The following is a 24585-nucleotide window of genomic DNA, read 5'->3' on the forward strand; positions in this document are numbered from 1 at the left end:
CATGATTTAGTAACTTCATTCTTTGTCTCGTTAAAAAGCTCCCATTTCATCTCCCAAATTGAGTTCTCAAGAACGTATACTGAAAGTCATGACATCTTCGAACTTCTAAAAATGTGCTTTGGTATATATCACGTTTTGCAAATGGCACAGGGCTGTGAGTCTGGGCTGCTTGCCCAACAAAGTGCTGTCAGAGCACGGTGCGGCTCTGGGTATGGTGGCGAAAAGTGTGCTACCAAAACAGGCACAGTGTGTTCATTTTAAGTCGCCCGTTGCATTGCCTAAATTTGTTGGACATTGTGGGCATTAAAATCAGATAATGACGTCACAGATACATCATAATACTATGTAGTGAGACAAAAATGAAATGTTATTCATAGATTTTCATATGTTGCTCATCTCCCCCAGGTTTAGTGGTCATAGAGTATTCAATTCATAAGTTATGAGTTAAGTGTCACAGATTTCCTCTGTCCTCCAGGTGCTGAAACCTCAACTGTGGCACAACAACCAAAGAAGTTGGGTATGTTCTGCATACCCTTTGCATTGTTTTTACTATCTTTTCAGTGAGATAATAATATACTCTATTTATTAGGTACACTATATTTACTAGTTAAACCATGTAACTAGGCAATTTCACAAATTGGGTGCATTTGATGGATCCCACTATTTACTGTATGTGTGCACATTTTCTTTTTTTTTTAAATCTGGTATCACTTTACTTGATGCCGGTGTCATTTGCATGTCATTACACTGTCATAATAGTGTCATAACACAGTTATGCATGTGTCATAAACATTATGCCCATGTTCTAAGCATATTATGACTGTTGGCCGGCTTGCCATACCCTAATGTCACTTTAGGCATACAGTCATAAGATGTTTACAACATGGACATAATGTTTATGACATGGACATGATGTTTACGACATGGACATGATGTTTACAACATGGACATGATGTTTATGACTTATCTATGACTATTATGGGTTAGGGTTACACTATTATGACACTGTAACGGCATGCATATGACACGGGGGTCAAGTAAAGTGCTACCGTTTCTTTTATTGTAATAAAATCATATCCTGCTACATGTTCTGGTACAGTTCCTAGGACACATCAGTATATGAGTGGAAACATTGATGCATGTGTGTTCATGTGTATAAGATGGCCAACACAATCTTTTTGAACCGTCTCTGTATTAGATGGGCTGTTTCCAAAATGCCAACAAGTGCTCAAAGAAAAGCTATCTAAGAAGTTCCAAAATGTGCGCGTAGCCATCCCAAAGCAGGGACAACCTGCATCTCTTGAGAAGATCTACACAGAGCTCTACATCACAGAAGGGGAATGTATTGAAGTCTGTACTGAACATGAGGTCAGACAGATTGAGATGGTATCCAGGAAAAAGACAACAAATGGGAAGACACTAATTAAATACACTGACATCTTCAAGCCCCTACCTGGACAAGACAAAGACATCAGAACAGTGATTACAAAGGGAGTAGCTGGAATTGGGAAAACGGTCTCCGTGCAGAAGTTCATTCTGGACTGGGCTGGAGGGGAAGCCAATCAGGATATTCACTTCCTGCTTCCTGTGCCTTTTCGGGAGATAAACCTGATAAGAGAAAAGGAATACACTCTCATGGGATTTATTCATCACTTCTTCAGTGAAACATCTGACCTCATCTTCTCCACTGATGAGAAATACAAAGTTGCCTTCATATTTGATGGTCTAGATGAAAGTAGGCTTCCTCTGGATTTCCAGAATAATGAATGCATTTACAATGCATCAGAACCTACCAAAGTTGACGTCCTTCTGACAAACCTTATCAAGGGTAATCTGCTCCCCTCTGCTCAAATTTGGATCACCTCCCGACCAGCAGCTGCCAGTCAGATCCCTCCCGAGTGTGTGGACCAGGTGACAGAAGTGCAGGGTTTCACTGACCTACAGAAGGAGGAATATTTCAAGAAAAATATTGACGATCAAGAAAAAGCCAGCAGAATCATCACACATCTGAAGTCATCCAGGAGCCTCTACATCATGTGCCACATTCCAGTCTTCTGTTGGATGGCAGCCACTGTTTTGGTGTCTATCCTGACTGAAGGGAAGAGTGATGAGATTCCAACTTCCATGACACAGATGTACTTACACTTCCTGATCTTACATGCCAAGCATATTAGTGAGAAGTACAAAGTCCAATGGAAACAGAAGACAATTCTGTCCCTGGGTCGACTGGCTTTCCAACAACTGGAGAAGGGTAATCTGATTTTCTCTGAAGATGACCTCAACAAATGTGGAATGGATGTTACAGAGGCCAAAGAGGCCTCAGTATACTCAGGAGTCTGCACCCAGATCTTCAGGGAGGAGTCTGGGCTGGACCAGCAAAAGGTGTTCTGTTTTGTTCATTTGAGCATTCAGGAGTTCCTAGCAGCTTTATATGTGTTTCTGCACTTTAGCAGGAAGTCTCTAATGTCTAAAATCTTACAACCCCTCAAAACCGTTAGGAGCAACTCTCCGCTTCAGTCACTGCTCAGTGCTATGAGCCTCCATGAGCTACACCAGGCTGCAGTGAAACTGGCTTTAAAGAACGAACATGGACACCTGGACCTTTTCTTGAGGTTTCTTCTGGGCCTCACACTACAGTCGAATCAGAGGCGCCTACAAGACCTCCTACCACAAGAGGGAAGCCGCTCATTGGACACAAAAAAAACCATCAAGTTCATCAAGGAGAATATCAGAAAAGTCAAAAACCCAGAGAGATGCATCAACCTGTTCCACTGCCTGAATGAACTGAATGACCACTCTCTGGTGGAGGAGGTTCAGGGGTACATGCAGAAGGCAAAGAAAAACAGGGCGGATCTTTCTCTTTCCCAGCTGTCTGCTCTGGCCTTTGCGTTACAAATGTCAGACCAGGAGGTAGAGGAGTTTGACCTGAGGGATTATGGATCTCATGCCAGATCAGATGCAGGTCTGCTGAGGATGCTGCCAGTGGTTAAAATATCAAGAACAGTAAAGTGAGTATTCTGCCCTATAAAGGCAAAGAGCAGTAAGTAAGTTTCAAAAAAATGTTTTTGCAGAAATTGAAAGTGCACAGTCAGCTCTTCAATCTGTTAAAATTGCTTGGTGATCTGTAAACAGTTTCATGTAAATATTTGAGCTTGTAATTTGCAGTGTGTATTGAAAAGTAGGGTAAAACCAAGCCAAAGTGCTGTATAGTGTTTTTGCTGCAGTTTGCCTGTTCTTTTACTGCTTTTTTCTGCAGTCTGCCTTGGATCACATTCCCTTGTCTTTGTTATTATATTTTTTTGAAAAAGGGCTTCTTGTAGTTGGTAGTTTGCAGTAGGGTATTGTTAGTAGTTTTCAGTGTGTGTCATGATTATGTTAATCATGATTAATAATGCTAATGAATGTGTTTACACTTTTTGTGCAGAGCCAAACAACACCCTGAGAAATGTTAATCGCGATTGCTAATATCTCACTCTAACTGCTAACCAATACAATTTCTTTACACTTCCAAGAAGTACAAACTTAGAAATCCCATACAGAAATTGTGCATGATTGCATGTGTGTATATTTACAAGGATTAGGGAAGAAAATTATCAAAGAACAAAGATGCTAATCGCGATTGCTAACTGTTAAGTGTAGCTGCTTAGCTTTTTCTTGAAAGTGTGAATTTATTATCAGTAAGAATCTGTAAAATACACATTTGTTCTATTGCTTAGGCATCAAGGAACATTTTTACATCAAAAATATTGTTAGTGCCTACTGGTTTTCCCATAAAAAGAGTGATTATGGTCATCATACTGCAATATGATATTGTATGCTTGTGTAATTTTAAGCTGTAATACAAAGGCAAAATGCAGTATAGACTATAAAATTGCCAAATTTAGCAAAAATGTAAAAAAAACAAAAAAAAAAACATATGGGTGGTGTTCACCTCACTTTAATCTATGTAATTAATTATACATTTTGCTGTTAAATATGATTGAAAACTTTTACTCAGTGAACAAAAAACACAAAAAGCTGTTTTTCTCAGTTTGGGGTTTTTGCACTTACTGCTCTTTGCTACTCTTTGTAAGGCAGTATTGCTGTCTTGAGTAATTTAATGTGAAATCAGACAGTTTCTGCTGGAAAAGCACTGATTGTAATTAAACTTGGTGTGGCTTTATAGTGACAAGTTACAACACAAGACGTGCATTTGTCTGATCCTGAGACCAATATTGAGGTGTGCACTGTAAACAAACAGTTAAAAGCTATTACATATTAATCATTTATGTTGTTATATTTAATTTTGTCAGCCCTAAAGTTATGCTTTCATATCATTAATATCTCTGATGTTTGAGCCATCAGATGAAGTGACTTGAAGGTTGAAATGAGTTGTAGTAAAGTAGTAATAGAGCTGTGTTGGAGAAGAAAAACTCACCTGACAATCCAAAAAAATTAGCATTAACTTTATAGGTGGAGTGACCCTAAGAAAAAATATGATACAAGTTTTTGTGGGTTTGTGTTCAATGTTTGTGTCTCTCAGGCTGCTGGAGTGTAGACTCAATGAGAGCAGCTGTTCATATATAGCTGCAGCTCTCAGCTCAAGCTTTTCCAGTCTGCAACATCTGAACCTGCGTAACAATAGACAACTGGGTGATTCAGGAGTGAAGCTGCTGTCTACTGGACTGGAGCATCCAAACTGTAGACTGGAGACACTGGAGTAAGTCTGATTGTGTGTGTGTGTGTGTGTGTGTGTGTGTGTGTGTGTGTGTGTGTGTGTGTGTGTGTGTGTGTGTGTGTGTGTGTGTGTGTGTGTGTGTGTGTGTGTGTGTGTGTGTGTGTGTGTGTGTGTGTGTGTGTGCGTGTGCGTGTGTGTGTGTGCACATGTGTGCGTGCACATGTGTGCGTGCTGCAGTAGGAGACATTTATTTTATTTCCATTTTCCATGGCAGGGCCTTCGCTGGGTCTCGGCTTGACCGTCGCTGGGGACGCGGCAGTTCAGTTTATTGTTTTATATGACAGGGGCCATGTACAGAACAACTCCAGTATCAGAGTTAGATACAAAGCTAATTTGCATCCGTGGTCCCTGGGCAGGCTTAGTTAGTATGCTTGCCATGCGGCAAGCATACTATTGTTATTGTACCGTTTATTCTTATTCCTCTTATTATTATTAGTATGCTTGCCATGCGGCAAGCATACTATTGTTATTCGACCGTTTATTCTTATTTCTTATTCGTGTATTTTTTTATTCTACCACCCATCATAATGGCAAGAAATCTTTGAGATAGAGAGTCCGTTCCGATGCCAAATTGTTCGGTTCGGTCCGAGGATGTGTGCTTGTACTCAGTTTATGGATAACTCGAACTCTCTAGCGCCACCAACAGGAAAACGGTAACTTTTGAACCGTAGGTCCAATTTTCAAAAACTTGGCATCCTTGGAATCCTTGGACCAAGACGAATCCAACGCACCATATGACGTCATTTTCTGCCAGGAAAGTTTTCCCGTCATTTTGACTTTTTAAAAAATCAATAAAAATGGCGCCCCGCCCACAAATTTCAGCGGATCGTCCTGAAATTTTATGCACGGCATTTCCAGACTGGGATACATCTACCCTGAAAGTTGCGGAACGATTAATTGAACAGTCTTTGAACAGGAGCCAATCGAATTTGGCAGCGAAGACTCCAAACAGGAAGTGAGCTCTTATCTCGGCAACGCCTACTCGTATCACAACAAAAATTTATACACAATATCTTCCCTTTAGCCAGAGGCTACATACCAATTTTCGTGCAAATGGGACACTGGGGGGTGCCACAATTAGTGAAAATGTATTTTAGCTCAAATAAAGTCGCCAAACAGGAAGTTAGCTCATATCTCGGCAACGGCTACTTGTATCACAACCCAATTTTATACACATAATCAGCACTATGTCCAAAGGACACGTACCGATTTTCATGCAAATGTGCAAATGCGCAAATGCGCTACAATGAGCAAAAATGTGTTTTTGCCCATATTGGTCTGTGTTGACCTCAATTCATCAAACCCTTGGTATCGATGAAATCCTTGGGTCAAGCCGAATCCAACGCATACTATGATGTCATATTTACCATCATGAATTTCCCGCCATTTTGACATATTCAAAAATCAATAAAAATGAAGCTCCACCCACATTTTTTTTCTGCTTGTCCTACAATTTCTACCAGACCACCATTGGACTATTCTGCACCTTTGCTGAAATATACAGAGCAATAGCTGGAAGCATCGGCGCACAGCAGCCAATCAAAATTGACAACAAAGACATACGCACCGTCCAAACAGGAAGTTAGCTCATATCTCAGCAACGCCTTGACAGATCTTAAAGAAATTTCTCACACATGATCTCCAGTACACCCAGAGGGTACCTACCAAATTCAGTGCAATACGGTCAATGGGGGGCGCTAACGTTAGTGAAAATGTGTTTTTTGCCAATGTGATACATACCAAACAGGAACTTAGCTCATGTATAGATGGTTAACTGTATGCAGTATACTCATGAAGGGCAGCATATGCATGAAGGCCAGCATATGCATCAAGGGCAATTCATGCATGAAAGGCAAGGCATGCATGAAGGGCAACGAATGCAAGACGGGCAAGCATACTCCAGCATTTTCTGTGAGGAAATGCAATCTAGTTATATTTTTTTATTCTACCACCCATCATAATGGCAAGAAATCTTCGAAATAGAGAGTCCGTTCTAATGCCAAACTGTTCGGTTCGGTCCGAGGATGTGTGCTTGTACTCAGTTTTTGGATAACTCGAACTCTCTAGCGCCACCAGCAGGTCAAAGTTGCAAGTACATTACATGCTGTAACTTTTGAACCGTTGGTCGGAATTTCAAAAACTTGGTATCCCTGGAATCCTTGGGCCAAGCCGAATCCAATGCACCCTATGACGTCATTTTCCGCCTGGAAAGTTTTTCCGCCATTTTGAATTTTGTAAAAATCAATAAAAATGATGCCACGCCAACAATTTTAGGCCCATCTTCACAATTTTTTTGTGAGGGCATGTTCGGACAGAGATACATCTACCCCGAAGGTTCTAGAACGATTGACTAAACCGGCTTCAAACAGGAGCCAGTCAAAGTTGGCGGTGGAGACGCCAAACAGGAAGTGAGCTCATATCTCGGCAACGGATACTTTTATCAGAACCCAATTTTATACACATAATCAACACCAGAGGACACACAACATTTTGTGTGCAAATGTGCCACTAGGGGGCGCTGCAATAAGTGTTTTTGTCCATATTGGCCCGTACTGACCTCAATTCATCAAACGCTTGGTATTGCTGAAATCCTTGGGTCAAGACGAATCCAATGCATACTGTGTCATATTTACCATCATGAATTTCCCGCCATTTTGACATATTCAAAAATCAATAAAAAGGATGCTCCGCCCACAAGTTTTGTCTGCTCGTCCTACAATCATCCTTATCAGACCACCATTGGACTATTCTGCACCTATGCTGAAATTTACAGAGCAATAGCTGAAAGCATCGGCGCACAGCAGCCAATCAAAATTGACAACAAAGACAAACGCACCGTCCAAACAGGAAGTTAGCTCATATCTCAGCAACGCCTTGACAGATCTTAACGAAATTTCTCACACATGATCTCCAGGACACCCAGAGGGTACAAATTCAGTGCAATACGGTCACTGGGGGGCGCTAACGTTAGTGAAAATGTGTTTTTGCCAATATGATACATACCAAACAGGAAGTTAGCTCATGTATAGATGGTTAACTGTATGCTGTGTATGCATGAAGGGCAGCATATGCATGAAGGGCAGCATATGCATGGAGGGCACTTCATGCATGAAAGGCAAGGCATGCATGAAGGGCAACGAATGCAAGACGGGCAAGCATACTCCAGCATTTTCTGTCAGGAAATGCAATCTAGTTGTTATTTAAATTCAATGTACGACCTGCAATGATGTCGCCGAAGTGGCTTTATGAAGTCACGCCTCGCTGGAAACCGGTATGCAATCTCTTTTTTTACCATGGGGAGGAGCAGTGACGGCCTCAGTGCATTTATACCAGACATTTGCGTTCGCTAAACGTGTCCCTTTTACTTAACCCTCTGGGCGCCACAGGTTTTTGCCCAAAACTGATGATTTTGACATGTTATATTCAAAAGGCTGTGGCTTGACATAGGTAATAGATAGAGCCTGACAATTAATGAGACAAATAATGAGGATGACTCAAAGTCTATTTTAGGAGTAAATTATCCCATCTAATTTGCATATTATGACGTCATATGGTGTCGGCCATTTTGAATTAATAATGAGTTATTGCATATTTTTGCATATTTTTGCAATATTTTTAATAATTTATTTAATTATTTTATTTAATTCATACAACTTCCCCAGACACCTTCACTATTATGTTCTATGCATACATTTTGGTCTAGAAAGCAATACTTTGTACACTAAAAGTGTAATTTGTAACTAATATAGTGCAACAGTGTAGCACAGTGACAAACACAAGTGAATGGACAGTTGCCGTTTTGCCTGTAGGGGCTAGTCTATGAAGGTGACAAGTTATTGTAGTGCATGGAAACCCTTCACAGCAATGCCCAGCATACAGACTCAATCCACACTAGGGGTATTATGTGCATTTCGTCCATCTGTGGGTATTTGAACCAAGTACAGCAGGCCTACAGTAGCCTACATAGGCCTGTCAGCGTACACCCTGAAGGACTCCGGGTATGGACTACATTTCTAAAAACTTTTGCAAATAATAAACCAAATAATAATAATAAATAAACCAAGTGTTAAATTTATTGATATACAAATAAGTGAAAGTGTGTGTGTGTATGTGTGTGTGTGTGTGTGTGTGGGGGGGGGGGGTACCATATATCGCCCATGTCTTTCTGATGCACCAAACCCCAGCTGGTATCACACTTTTTTGTTCCTAATAGACACAGTCAGGTCACAATTGGACATAATTATTACTATTATTATATTATTAGAATAGCATTGCTATTTATTTAGACCTGCAGTCGGCACAGTGTCGAGTAGCGTGAACTGTGCTTCCGTTTTGCACAGAGTAGAATGCACACGAGACCTCTGTGTCTCAGGTGCATACTCCTTTCACTCCACATCCCCCACTGTTGGCAGGAATATGTACACTTCTTTCGTCTTCATTTACTTTTCTACTTAGTATACAAGCTCTTCTACAAACATCCTGGCCACTGTCACCCTCCAGGTGTTGAATATTCACCCAGTAACAGGCAAATTACGATGCGTTGCAATGTTGCAATGAACGTCGCCAGCATAGCGACAGTAGGCCTATACAAAGCAGCACGAAATGACCTCGCATCTCGATCGGAAAAACCTTCCCTTCCTCAATATATAAGTCCCCTGCAGAAACGAACACTTCTATTGTGTACTTGCACAAGTGAATGAATTAACCCTATCCAGACCGGGGGGGGGCTAAAAGTGCCCGCACCAACTTTGATGTCGTATAACACCTGAATGACTAAAGCTATGACTATGAAACTTTGTGACTTTTCCTAAAATGAAGTTGGCTACAGCGTGATACCAAAAGATTAAGTTTATCATTTTTGTTGTTGCCATGGCAACGGTTTTCTGACAAGTACGCATGACCAAAAATCACTGATCTAAGTCTCATCATCATCACTTTTCATATTTTTTTACATTTTCATTAGCATCAGACACCCTTGTGAACATTTGAAGTGGTCTGAAGCACATAATAACCAAAATTGATGTGCATTACCCAAGTTAGATGGAAAATACATTCAGGTGACATTTTGGGCAATACAATCAGGAAATGACGTCATAATGATGTCATAATATCCAATAATGACACGAAACTGATGTCATTCATAGATCTTTGGCTGAAGATCATCCCCTCCAAGTTTGGTGGTCATACGCCATTCGGTTCCTAAGTTATAAGGGGGGGGTCAAAAGAGCCCCCCCCCGGTCCCAGGAATGCCAAAAAAGCCCGGTCTGGATAGGGTTAATGGTTTTCTTGTTACAGTCCCCATGATCGACGATGATATCGATAGTCTCTCTCAGGCACCAGTAACATTGGGAAGTATACCGCGGCAGAAAATACACTCCTGATTACATATTACCTCATTTAGGGGTGAAATATGTGATGAATACATATGTACAATCAAGACTAGTTACCATTTCAGTGCATTTGGTCGTTTATTCAGTAGAATTATCCACGTAATGTCACTACAAGGCTGCTTCCGTCTTTCGCGCTGCAACAGTGTGTGTGTGTGTGTGTGTGTGTGTGTGTGTGTGTGTGTGTGTGTGTGTGTGTGTGTGTGTGTGTGTGTGTGTGTGTGTGTGTGTGTGTGTGTGTGAGTGTGTGTGTGTGTGTGTGTGTGTGTGTGTGTGTGTGTGTGTGTGTGTGTGTGTGTGGGTGTGTGTTTGTTTGTTTGTGTGATTCTTCACCTTTGTGTTTCTATTCCTTACCAAATCTCCATCTCTACCCCTCTCCTTTCTTCTCCTCTCTCCAGGCTTGGTAACTGCAGTATAACAGCAGAGGGCTGTGCTGCTCTTGCTTCAGCTCTGGCTTCAAACCCCTCGTCACACCTGATACAGCTGGATCTGGATGGCAATCAACTACGAGACTCTGGAATGAAGCACATCTCTGATCAACTCAGGAATCCAGATTGTAAACTACAAACACTGACGTAAGCAAACTTACAAAGCATGTCAACACCTTTATAGTCATCAGAGAAAACACCAAAAAATAGATAGATAGATAGATAGATAGATAGATAGATAGATAGATAGATAGATAGATAGATAGATAGATAGATAGATAGATAGATAGATAGACAGGCAGGCAGACAGACAGACAGACAGACAGACAGACAGACAGACAGACAGACAGACAGACAGACAGCCTTTTCTGACTTTCTGATACTTTGTGGAATCAACAGAATCGAAAGTGTCCCGCTGCCGCGTGGGTTACTGTTTTGACGCGCATGCTGATGCTCTTTATTGAATTAGCATGGAACTGAACTGCTCAACGTTGATTTGGTTGTTTGAGACAAGCTTGAGTGAAACTGCTTTGTTGTCTGTTGATGATATGTTTGACAGGGAGGCCCATACAGAGCCTACTAGTACAGAGATGCAGTTTCTTCATTTTCCCTTCAATGTAAAATGCTAAATGAAAATACCTTATCCACAATAAAAATGCACAGTGGTTAGAGGTGTATTGCACTTTAGAGCAGTGGTAGAGCAGTGATCTCATTTGTGCATTTTTATTGAAGATCCAAACAATACAATCAATTATTAAAAAAAAAAAAACTTATACCCAAAAACACTCAAATTTACAGTCGTCCATTACCTCTCCATTAATGACTGTTGCAGCATTTTCATGGAGGATAGGCCTAATGGCGAATCAGTCAGATGAAAGCAAAAGACATTTTTAAAAAACCAAGCCATAAATCAGTACGGGTTTAGTCCTACATACTATGATCAACACCATAAAATGTCATTACCTCTTTAGGTAGTGATGTGAAGACTGTTTGTTAAGTTTTGAGTTCACCTATTCCATCACTTAATCCATTATTTCTTATGGTCTAAGAGAGGGGAAATTGCCTGTCAACTGTGTTCTCAACATAATCACAAGAACCTGAATTAGAAATCAAATGTAGAAAAACAGAAGCGAATAAAGATATGAATTGATTAAAAAGTAAATACCAGAGCGGACGCAGCACGGAACGGAAATCTGTCTGGCTCCTACTGTATATTGTGGTCATTGTGTGTGATGTATCACTCTGCTTCCTTCCATCCTTTCTTCCATCCTTTCTTTCTTTCTTTCTTTCACCCAAATATAAATGTTGGGGGGGCCTGTCGGGGGCGGTTTGGGCATGGGCTCGGTCCAAATATATTTTATCTGGCTGTGTGTGTGTGTGTGTGGTGGGGGGGGGTTCTGGCTGTTTCTGCTCTACTGTGGTTATCTCCCTCCCCCCAAGCCCCACCCTCCATCGATCAACCAATTAATGTGCATGAGGGTATATGTGTATTTTATGGACACTTCAGTGTTTTTAATATTTTTTAATACATAGTGAATTCAGCCGGCAACTTCATCCCAAAAGAAAAAGAGAGAGAGAGAGTAAGTAATGGCATATGCACATATATTCATATGTTTGTGTGAGTGTGTTTGTGTGTGTGTGTGTGTGTGTGTGTGTGTGTGTGTGTGTGTGTGTGTGTGTGTGTGTGTGTGTGTGTGTGTGTGTGTGTGTGTGTGTGTGTGTGTGTGTGTGTGTGTGTGTGTTTGTTTGTGTGATTCTTCACCTTTGTGTTTCTATTCCTTACCAAATCTCCATCTCTACCTCTCTCTCCTCTTCTCCTCTCTCCAGGCTTGGTAACTGCAGTATAACAGCAGAGGGTTGTGCTGCTCTGGCTTCAGCTCTGGCTTCAAACCCCTCGTCACACCTGATACAGCTGGATCTGGATGGCAATCAACTACGAGACTCTGGAATGAAGCACATCTCTGATCAACTCAGGAATCCAGATTGTAAACTACAAACACTGACGTAAGCAAACTTACAAAGCATGTCAACACCAGTATAGCCATCAGAGAAAACACCAAAAAAAACTACTGTACCGCGATGTGTATTTTTCATTCTTTTTTGCCAATTTGTCCCCCATGCATTTCAATGGGGCATTTCACAATTAACGTTTGGGGTGAACTGGGGTTGTGTCCAGGTCTATGGGGGCATGTCCTGGGCCCAAGGGGTGCACAAATTAGTTAATAATTTATTTATATGAATCAAACTAATCACCCAATTAATATTCATGACGCTGATATTAATACATTAATACTAACCCTCTGGGCGCCACAGGCGACTTTCTTCGATGAGATGCAGTATTGTATAAAACGGAGGGGTTTTTTTTCAAATAGGATATCAAATGTAGTTCAATTTCCACCCCTATATGTGGCAGACATGTTTTACTTCAGTTCTAAACAAATTGGGACGCCTTATATGGTATTTTGTTTAAGAAAACTACAAAACTACAAACCGCGTTCATTGCGGAAGTAACTCCTCCCCTGTGAAACAACGCGAAAGACGGAAGCAGCCCTGTAGTGACATTACGTGGATAATTCAACTGAATATACGACTGTGAGGATGTGAGCGGTCACCCCCATGTGGGGGGTAAGGCAACCATGAAGAGGGGAGGAAAAACGGAAACGAGGGTCAGAAATCCAAAATATAAGTGGTATTTTATTTTTAAGAGTGTAGTTTGAAATGTCCAAGTGCAAAAATCCACAGTCCAAAAATCCAACAAAAATAGCAAAAAAATAATATTCCACTTCAAAAAGGTGCAAAATGTCCATATGAAAAAAAATGCTAAATAAATACTAACAAAAATGCTAAGAGCTTTTAGCTCCGGTATAGCCAAACAAAGCCCAGCAAAAAGTGTAGCAAAACAGACTTACATTTTTCAGATAGCCTCACATCAAGCCTTTGGTCCTTCCCCCTCTCTAACCCAAACAGAGAATGAGGGCATCTAAAATACAAAAGCTAGCTAACAATTAAATCAGAGCCCCTTGACACCCCATTGGTTCTCCCCCCTAACCAACCAATCACCTTTCCCCACATAATATTTACAATATTAAAATTGGCCAAAACAATATCAAAATACAAATAGATTAAACCCCCACCAATAACATGTCATACCATAATAACCACAATTACAAATAAACAACTAAATGGCAAAAATAACAAACAAAATAGATCGCGGACAAGATGACAGTTTGATTGACAGCTCACATCAACAGAAAAGGTGCGCTCTCCCAGCGGAAGCGCTTTCGCTGTGGAAGGATGGAGGTGGAGCTGGTGTGTGCAGTGGACTGGTGAGTGGAGGAATGGATGTTGAATGTTTGCGCTGAGTGAATGAGTGGACTGGCAGGGAAACTGTGGTGCGTTGGGTAGTGGAACATGCTAGCAGGCGCCTCGCTAGATGCTGTGGATGTTATGGAGGGACTGTTTTAACGGCAAAGAGTGAAATATGAAATGTGATGAATGAAATAGCCTCGTGGTTAATGGCGCCGCCCGCGACAACCAAAACTGTCCAAACTTTTCCCCCCATAGTCACAACATTCTCCCCAACCAAATCCGACACAGCAAAGTTCATGTTCATGTTGCACACGTCCCGAATCAGTATTGTGTGTGTGTGAATGCGAGTGCTCCATTTGTGCAACCGAGAGAGAGAGAGAGAGAGAGAGAGAGAGAGACATTTATGCGCTTGCTGTTGCAAACGTTGTCCGTGCGCATTCACAAACGGAGCGGTGAGGAGGGGAAGAGAATTCACATCCTCACAACGACCAAATGCATTCAAATGGTAACTTGTCATGGTTGTACATATGTATTCATCATATATTTCGCCCCTAAATGAGGTAATATGCAAACAGGAGTGTATTTTCTGCCGCAGTAGAACTTCCCATGTTACTGGTGCCTGAGACTATCGATAGCCTATTCATCGATCATGGGCACTGTAACAGGAAAACCCATTCATTCACTTGTAAGTACACAATAGAAGTGTTTGTTTCTGCAGGAGACTCATATAATGAGGAAGGGAAGGTTTTTCCGATCGAGACGCGAGGTAAATATTTCGTGCTGCTTTGTATACTGTCGCTATGCTGGCGACGTTCATTGCAACGGGGGATGAAGAAACGCGTCGTAATTTGCCTTTTACAGACTCTATAGTCAACACCTGGAGGGTGACGGGGGTTGGGATGTTTGTACAAGAGCTTGTATACTAAGTAGAAAAGTAAATGAAGTGTCCTTATCCCTGCCCACAGCGGGGGATGTGGAGTGAGAAGAATATGCGCCTGAGACACACAGGTCTCGTGCCCATTCTACTCGGTGAAAATTGTAAGTGCAATTCACGCTACTCGACACTGTTTTTGCCGTCTGCAGGTCTAAATAAATAGCAATGCTATTCTAATAATACAATATTAGTAATAATTATGTGCAGTTGCGACCTGACTGAGTCTATTAGCAACAGAAAATTGTGATACCAGCTGGGGTTTGGACCAAATCATAACCTATGGTACCCCCCTTTCTTATATCACTTATTTGTATATCGGTAAATGTAACACTTGGTTTGAATACATATTTGCAAAAGGTTTTAGAAATGTAGTCCATACCCGGAGTCCTTCAGGGTGTACGCTGACAGGCCTACTGTAGGCTACTGTAGGCCTGCTGTACTTGGTTCAAAGACCCACATATGGACAAAATGCACATAATACCCCTAGTGTGGATTGAATCTGTATGCTGGGCATTGCTGTGAGGGGTTTCCACGCACTAAAAAATAGCTTGTCACCTTCATTGACCAGCCCCTACAGGCAAAACGGCAACTTTCCATTCACTTGAGTTTGTCACTGTGCTACATTGTTGCACAATATTAGTTACAAATTACACTCTGCAAATTAGATGGGATAATTTACTCCTAAAATAAACTTCGGGTCATCCTCAATATTTGTCTCATTAATTGTCAGGTTCTATCTATTACCTATGTCAAGCCACAGCCTTTTGAATATTATGTGTCAAAATCATCAGTTTTGGGCAAAAACCTCTGGCGCCCAGAGGGTTCATTAATTGATCAGCCACGACCCTTTCCTCCCAGGCCCCACCCATCGAACCCTGGAAGGACCATCCTCTGATTAGGCCCCACATCTTTCCCACCAAAACACACATCGCTAATGCTTTAAATCAGCGGTTCTCACTCTCACTTTCACTCCCAAGTGGGCCTAGAAACTACTTTTCTGTGTGTTGCTGGTGACTTTTTATTTCATTTAAAAGTACTACATGATAGATAATGTGTTATTCACCTAGCTCTAAATAAGAAGCATGTGTATTTTAGTGTGTGTGTGTGTGTGTGTGAGTGTGTCTGCGTGTGTGCGTGTGTGTGTGTGTGTGTGTGTGTGTGTGTGTGTGTGTGTGTGTGCGTGTTTCTTCACCTTTGTGTTTCTATTACTTATCATATCTCCATCTCTACCCCTCTCCTTTCCTCTATTCTATCCAGGCTTGGTGACTGCAGTATAACAACAGAGGGTTGTGCTGCTCTGGCTTCAGCTCTGGCATCAAACCCCTCATCACACCTTATGCATCTGGATCTGGATGGCAAACAACTAGGAGACTCTGGAGTGAAGCACATATCTGATCTACTCAGGAATCCAGACTGTAAACTCCAGACACTGAAGTAAGCAAACAGAAAGAGTGTTAACCCTTTTACTGCCGTCGTCGCAAAATTGCGACAGGTCGCGGTATTGAATTAGGTGGGCTGTCACATCGAATAGAGTGTAAAATCGTGTCAATACTCCGTTCCACTGGGTGGCAGACACGTGGTACTTCAATCCTTTCAAAGAATTTCGACCCCTCTTAGTGCATTTTTTTCCGAGTAATTTCCATCTGAAAACCCAGACGCGGAAGTACGTTGCAACTCACTATTTCAAAACAAAGGAGGATCGGCGTTGTGAGATTGTGCACATAATTTCCTCTAATTCAAGCCCAAATACATTCCAAATGCAATTTGTCTTGGTGGTTTATGTGTAGTGACATTATATTTTTCCACAAGTTGATTGTATATGTGTAGACATTTATAATATGCCCTTAGGCAATGCGTCTCCTATTGCTAGCTTAGCCATGGCTACAGAGAAGAACGGCCAATTCGAATAGGGAGTGAAATAGATCCCCTTGCCAAACACAAAGAAGACATGGCATCAGTTTTACATATATAAACAGTTTTGCAAACATAAATGATCCTAACCACAACTCAATGGAAAGTCTAGGGATTGAGAGAAGTGGTTTGTTTGGAGACTTCATTACGTGGGGGAGTTCCCATTTGAACACATGCGACACGAAAGCGAAGCCCTGTTCCAAGCGAGCTGAACCCATGTGAGTGGGTTTCATTCACTGAATGAATCTGAAGCAAGTAGGCCTGCACCCGGACGATAACTTCATGATGTTTTGTGTGCAGTGAAATGGCGTATTTCGCCCCTCAAGTGCTTGCAGCCATTATTATAAGAAATAAGATGTTGCTGCTGAGATTACAACACAGACAATCAATCGGCTGTTTGGGACCTCCCCTGTCAAACACAGAAACACGGTTTATGCTACCTAGGAAACATTATGATCCTAAACACAAACTAATGAACATTTGCAGGTTTGTGAGAATGTGTTTGCTTGGCGATTTGTAAATGGTTACGGGGGATTTACTTGGGGTCATCCAAACCCACAGGGCGATATGCACAATTTCACTGAATAAAACTCTAAATAGCACAGGCAACGACCAAGTAGCCTATCTTGTCATGCGTTTTATATGCAATACAATGTCATATGTCGCCCCTAAAGTGATTGCAGTTATCGTGTTTATAGAAATATATTTCACTTGGTGGTGAACTTTGACGTGCGTCTACCCCTAAGCTGGAGTAGGCGAAAAAGCTAAAACATAAAGATAAAGACTGTCATTTCCCTCTATGAAAGACAGCAAGTAAAACCACTGCTACAAAAAAGAAAGGATTATCCTGTTAGAAGTTGTACATCCCGTAGAAATTCGATACATGGCTTGGGGAAATATCTGCGTTTTTTTTTCACCGTCGCGCACGGCAAAATGAAGACGCATACCCTACAACGCGCATATTTTAGACTTGTTGAAAACTGGGCTGGTCACTGTGGTTGGACTGTCTTTATTACGATGTAGAGTTTGTCTAGTCACCAAAGCAGCATGAAAGAGGGGGCGGAACCGGAGAGACTGGAGGCGAAAGCGCTGCGCGCACGTGAGGGGGGAGGGTGCCGCTTCTGATCTCCTTCAGGTGGTTGTCTATAGGTGTTACTATATAACGTATGCTATAACGTGATAACGTTGGCCTAATTGGGCTGTGTGTAGTTTCGACCCATGTCGGTATGCCTAACAGTAGCCTACGATACCAAAATGAATAGAAGCAGTTTGTAAAGTCAATAGAGCTGAGATAACAGGAGCGGTGGTGCTGATTTGCTCCGCCTCTCCACCCCTTTTCCTGAAACTGATTTCACGAGGGTACACCCCATGATACAAATTAGGCCTGTTTTCTGCCCAATATCTTGACACTGTGCCCATTAGTTCTGTGAAATGTAAGTGTCAATCTGTAGCATTCATTCACTGAGCTATGCTGATGATCATCCAGGAAGATCCTATGCATACAGAGGCCACTTTCACTGCGCCTTATTCAAATAGCCTACAGTAGCCTATATAGGTCACAGGTGTAGGTGTAAAATATATAGGCATATTTTGGCTGAATATGTGTGCTTTCCCTGTCTGAGAAAGGTTTTTACAGAATAAAAAGTCACAGGTAGATACAAACACTTTTGGCACTCCAGGCAACAACCTCCCAGTTATTCCGTTTCTTGATATGTTATTATTATTGAAATATTAGTTACAATATTTACTACATGTTGGGCTTAAAACTACTTTTTTACTTGACCATTATGAATGTGCACAACATGACAGTAATGTAATGCCAATTCAATAATCTATTGAAAGTCTATTGAAAATTATCAATATTTTCCATTACAAATTAAAAATTCAAAATGGCCGCCCATGTGACGTCATAATATGCTAATTAGTTATGCATATTTACTCCCAAGATAAACTTTGGGTCTTCCTCAACATTTTTGTAATTTAGAGTTAGGCTCTATCTGTTACCACTGTCCAGCCACAGCCTCTTGAATATGTGATGCCCAAATCGAGCATTTTCACCAAAATAATATTGGCATTAAAAGGGTTAACAACAGCATTATATTTATCAGGTAAAACAGTAGAAATGACTACTGTAGCAATGGCAATATGTAGCAATATATAGTTTTATGTGTGAAAATGGCGATTTTCCCCCATCCATTTCAATGGTGCATTTGACAAGCAGCGGGTGGGGTGGGTGTGGGTCCTGGGCCAATGGGGCGTGTTCGAGATGGGGGGGTCTAGGTCCAAAAACTGGCATTTTTTTCTGCCAGGCTGGTACTGTTCTACTGTTGCTCCCTTCCTCTACTCACAGGATAAGTCACTGGTTGGCCAAGCCTCTTTGCCACCAGTCCCCCGCCCATCAAACCCTGTAAGGACCCTCCTCTGAATAGGCCATGCACTTTTCCCACCAATTCTTGAACTTTCCACACCAAAACACACATTGCTAATGGTTTAAAGATGGATAGGGAGACTGATAGATAGATAGATAGATAGATAGATAGATAGATAGATAGATAGATAGATAGATAGATAGATAGATAGATAGATAGATAGATAGATAGATAGATAGATAGATAGATAGATAGATAGATAGATAGATAGATAGATAGATAGATAGATAGAATGATTGATTGATTGATTGATTGATTGATTGATTGATTGATTGATTGATTTTTCGGTTCCGGTTCCATTACCTTCATTTCGGTGCGGGTTCCTGAGAGGTTATTTTTTCGGTACCTATGTTATAATAGCATGTAGGGATGGCGAAGATGTTGTTATATCTAACACTGTGCGGCCCGATTCTCGATTCTGATTGGCTGATAGCTGTAGTCAATCGAACGTAAACCTACACCTTCCACCTGAAGATTCTATGCGCGTCCAAATTAGACCAAGCACATCTACGTCAGTAATGAGAATATCTTTCAGTTGGGGTAGGGAGTCTGCAAAAAGACCACATCTTTGCACCATCTGTGGTTGGAGTATGCGTGTGATTGCAAAGACATTTCATTCCTTCGGTGTTCATTGCCTCCATGTCGAGTTTTTTGTAGCGAGTGTGTGTCTAACAGCGCAACGCACACACGCATGCCGAGTAACGTTGCCGGAGTAACTACAATCACTTCCTCAACCGCAACAGATCAAATTAATTGTTATTATAGTGTTTTTAAAGAAATTTGGTCAGCGATTAAGTGAAATAGTCTTAGATAAGAAATAAGCCACTTGAGTCTGTGGGTTGTGCTCAATTGATAACGGGCAAGGGGACGTTTACAGCACTCCGCTTCGCATGGTGCCCCACTCCCCTTGGCCGTTATCAATTGAGTACAACCCACGGCCTCTCATGGCTTTTTCAAGTCGAGAACTACGATCTACAATAAATCCAATCCATTTCATGCTGGTGCTTCACATCTTTCTCTGTCTCCAGCGAAAAAAGTTCTCCCAGCAATGGGAAGCTACATGAGAAATCAGAATAATTTGGCAGGCAGTCTGAACATCTCTGCCTTTTTCTAGCGAAAAGTTCGCTAGAACAAGAGTCAGTAATAGAGGTGACGTGAAATATTTGTCAATCTCCTCCGACAGTGATTCCTTTCTATCCCACTGTCTCCCCTTCACAGGAAGGAAACAAGTCAGGTACACTGCAGTAAAATCCACCCTGTGCTACAATGTAATTGTAAAACAGTTATTACATTTGATATTCATTACATTACATTATATTACATTACATTATATTGCATTTGGCAGACGCTTTATAACCAAAGCGACTTTCAAAAGAGGACATATTCAAGCCAACATCACAAGCAAATACAATGTGCACAGGAGATATACAGAACAACAAGTGCAGTTGCAGAGGGGTTAGTTTTTGTTTTGTTTTGTTTTTTTTAAATTAAAGAGTAAATAACGAGTACACACACACAAACTAAACTAAACTAAACATCATGTCAGGAGTCTGCCCTGGGGCAAGGCCAGTTCAAGCATTAGTCTAGTAGATTCTCTCGAAAGAGGAAGGTCTTCAGTTGTTTCTTGAAGGCTGCAAGAGATGTGCTTAGTCTTGCTGCCTCTGGGAGACCGTTCCACCACTTGGGTACCACAACGGAGAACAATCTTGACTGGGAGTACCTAGAGCGACTGGATGGCAGAGCCAGACGGCTTGTGCTGGATGAGCGCAGTTCTCTTCCAGTAACATAGGGCGTTAGTAGGTCCTTCAGATAAGCTGGGGCCGTTCCTGTGATGGTTTTGTAGGCAAGGGTCAATGCCTTGTGCTTGATCCGGGCGGCGATCGGTAACCAGTGCAACTCAATAAATAGAGGAGTAACATGGGTCCTTTTGGGTTGATTGAATATCAACCGTGCCGCCGCATTTTGGATCATCTGCAGAGGTTTTAGCGCACAAGCAGGTAGGCCTGTCATGAGTGAGTTGCAGTAGTCAACGCGGGACAGGACAGTGGCCTGCACCAGTCGTTGTGTAGAATATTGTGTCAGCACAGGTCTGATATTCCGTACGCTGGACATCTGGAATCGACAGGTCCGGGTGACTGAGTCGATGTAGTTGGAGCATGACAGCTCATCATCAATCATGACGCCAAGGTTTTTGGCGACTTTGTTTGGGGTCACGATGGTGGAGCCTATCTTGAGGTTGATGTTGTGACTGAGCGACTCTTTAGCTGGGATCACCAGGAGCTCTGTCTTGGCCAGGTTCAGCTGTAGGTGGTGGTCCTTCATCCATGTTGACAAATCGGTGAGGCAGGCAGAGATGCGTTCCGAAACCGTGGTGTCATCTGGACGGAACGACAGGTATATCTGGGTGTCATCAGCATAGCAGTGGTAGGAGAACCCATGTGTTTGAATGACACGTCCCAGGGAGGAGGTGTATATTGCAATATTGACATTCACATGGCTTTGTCAATTTACACTTGTGACAGTGTTATTACAGTATATCTCGTGAGTACACCCCTCACATTTTTGCAGATTTGTGGGTATATATTTTCATAGGAGAGCATTAAAGAAATTTCATTCTGACACAATGATTAGTGACCTTTTAACAACATATATAACCGATCAAATTTCTTGTTCACTCAGGGCAAAAAATAAAGCCATTAATGTTTGAATATTGTCCACAAAACTGAGTACAACCCAGATTACAATCCGGTAGAGAAGGGGCAGTGTTGGCTCGAATCATCTCAAAATGAAAAGGGATTGAAAGGGAGGTCATCCGTAAGCGTTTCAACCTTTCTTTACATTGAACTTTTACATTTTGAGTCTGCACCTGGCAGATTGGTGTGGGATTTGAGTGCAATCCTATGGAGAGTATCATGATGTGTTTCAGTAGTCACAGTGCATGTTGACAGGCATGTTTCTTTTAGGTGTAATTCAGATTCCCAATACTGACAGCATTCATGCATCCCTAAACCATATCAGTCCCACTACCATCTTTGACTATTCTGCCGTGCAATACTAGAACGCAGTAACTCAAAATGGTCGAAAAAAAATTTATATCGGAAATCGGTTCTAAACTACCTCATTTGTCTTGTGTCCAAAAATGGTGGTCCAACACCGTGCCGTTTTGGAGAAAACTCATTTTGAAAGTGCAAAAATGACCCAAAAAAGGTTAAACAAAAACGCAGTAAGTCGGCGAGTTACTGCTGCACGTTCCAATGGGACTGGTTTGGGAGTAGACAGTAATACAAGCTAAGAACGCAGTAACTCCTGCAGTAACTCCATTTTGTGGCAGTAATACCAGCCAAGAACGCAGTAACTCCGTTTTTTGTGGCAAAAAGACACATAAATGTTGTTTTTTTGGGGGGGGTTTTGTGTGCATTAAATTTCTATCCTAAACAAGCATTACCAGGAAGTGTCACCACCAATTTACCGACAACACAGTTGTCGCGCCATATGGAAAACTTTGAAGCCTTTTTTCTCAGTTTGCCGTTTTCAGAGTTACTGAGGATATTTGTTTTTGTAAATCTCACTTGTTTACCACCACACATGCTTGACACCATCTAAAGCAAATTTTATTATATAAACTGTGTGTGTGGTGTGTGTGTGTGTGTGTGTGTGTGTGTGTGTGTGTGTGTGTGTGTGTGTGTGTGTGTGTGTGTGTGTGTGTGTGTGTGTGTTTCTTCACCTTGTGTTTGTATTCCTTACCACATCTCCATATCTACCCTCCTCTCCTCCTCCTCTCTCTCTCTCTCTCTCTCTCTCCAGGCTTGGTACATGCCGTCTAACAACAGAGAGCTGTGCTGCTCTGGCTTCAGCTCTGACATCAAACCCCTCATCACACCAGCTACAGCTGAATCTGAAATATGAAGGATATAAACTAGGAGACTCTGGGGTGAAGCACATCTCTGATCTACTCAGGAATCCAGACTGTCAACTACAGGAACTGGAGTAAGTAAAGAGACCAGGGGAAACACTAGAAATTGCTGCATTACAGCATCGTGTTTTTGCCTGATTTGTTTTGCCAACTGTGTTCCCCATGTATTTTAATAAGGCATTCGACAAACTGCGTTTGGGGTGGGGTGAGGGGGGATGGGGGTGTTTGTGGGCGGGGATGTTTTTTTTTTCCATATTTTTTCCCCCAATGCATTTTCAATGGGGTATTGTGCAAGTGGCGGTTGGGGTGGGGTGGGGGCTGATGGTCAGTGATCCGTGACCTGATCCGATGGGGTGTATTCGGGGGGCATTAACTTTTAGGGTTAGCGTCCCTAGCGTGCAGTACCATCCGTAATAGTGGAGTCTCTCATTATATTCTTAAAACCTCTCTGGTGTGTTTGAGTCAGCGATGCACGCAAATTGGTATATGGTATTTTATTGAAGAAGACTTCAGACCTACAAAGGCGGACATAGTGGAAGTAGATTTCCCCCAGTGCAGCAGCACAGAACTCGGAAGCAGCCTTGTAGTGACATTATGTGGATAATTCCTCCGAATAAATGCTGAAAGGATTTCAAACAGTAACTTTTCACGATGGTACATATGTATTCAGAATATATTTCGCCCCTAAATGAGGTAATATGTAGACAGGCACGTATTTTCTGCAGCGACATACGGCCCATGCTACCAGAGACTGTCACAACAATCTCGGCTCTTGGGAACTGTGTTACAAGAAAAACATGCATTCATTAATTTGGTAAGTACACAATCGAAGTACTTGTTTCTGTAGGAGACTTATATATTGAGCAAGTGGAGGTTTTCAGAATGAGAAGTGGGGTAAATATTTAGTGCTGCTTTGTTTGGGCTACTGTCACTATGCTGGTGTGCCTGGCAGCGGCAAGGTGACATAAGCAACGCGTCATAATTTGTTTGCTGTAGACTGAATATTCGACACCAGGTGGGTGACAGTGGTCGTCGGGACGTTTGTAGAAGAGATTGTATACTTAGGAAAAAAGTGAAGGAGGACAAAAGAAGTGTGCATATTTCTGTCAACAGCGGGAGACGTGAAGTGAGAGGAATATTTGGCAATTACACAGAGGTCGCGTGTCCCTTTCTTGTCAGTGTGCATGGGAAATGCACCTTGCGCTATTCAACATTGTTTGTGCCGACTGCAGGTCTAAATAAATAGTAGGCCTAAAACTATTTAAATTACATAATAATAGGCATATGCTAAGAAGTTACAGGTATAACCTCCTAAAAGAAACCCTTCACTGAACGTTCCTGACTCAAAGGATGTATGCATCAGACGTGGTAGTCAGAATGTGCTAAACTAAATGTGTGAGGGCAACCAACCTTACCATGTGAAACCCTGGAACAGCACAAACGATGACATAAGTGTTGGACAGCCCCATCTGCAGAGCCTACTCCCAGTGTGGCTCACCTCCGGCGTTCACAGTTGTGGGGAAAACCCCACTCAATACCTAAAATCCCAAGGTCTAC

The 24585-nt window shown here is 41.8% G+C and overlaps 1 protein-coding gene across 1 annotated transcript in view; it reads left to right on the top strand.

Moving 5' to 3' along the window:
- LOC134443692 (NACHT, LRR and PYD domains-containing protein 12-like) overlaps positions 1–24585 on the top strand; it is a 36850-nt gene that overhangs the window by 1923 nt on the left and 10342 nt on the right. Inside the window, exons 4-10 of the mRNA XM_063193336.1 lie at positions 476–517; positions 1199–3008; positions 4523–4699; positions 10503–10679; positions 12360–12536; positions 16033–16209; positions 22920–23102. Of these exons, the coding sequence (XP_063049406.1) occupies positions 476–517; positions 1199–3008; positions 4523–4699; positions 10503–10679; positions 12360–12536; positions 16033–16209; positions 22920–23102 (2743 nt within the window). The remainder of the gene's footprint in view (positions 1–475; positions 518–1198; positions 3009–4522; positions 4700–10502; positions 10680–12359; positions 12537–16032; positions 16210–22919; positions 23103–24585) is intronic.

This window comes from Engraulis encrasicolus, unplaced genomic scaffold, assembly GCF_034702125.1.
Source record: "Engraulis encrasicolus isolate BLACKSEA-1 unplaced genomic scaffold, IST_EnEncr_1.0 scaffold_35_np1212, whole genome shotgun sequence".
Taxonomy (NCBI): Eukaryota; Metazoa; Chordata; class Actinopteri; order Clupeiformes; family Engraulidae; genus Engraulis; species Engraulis encrasicolus.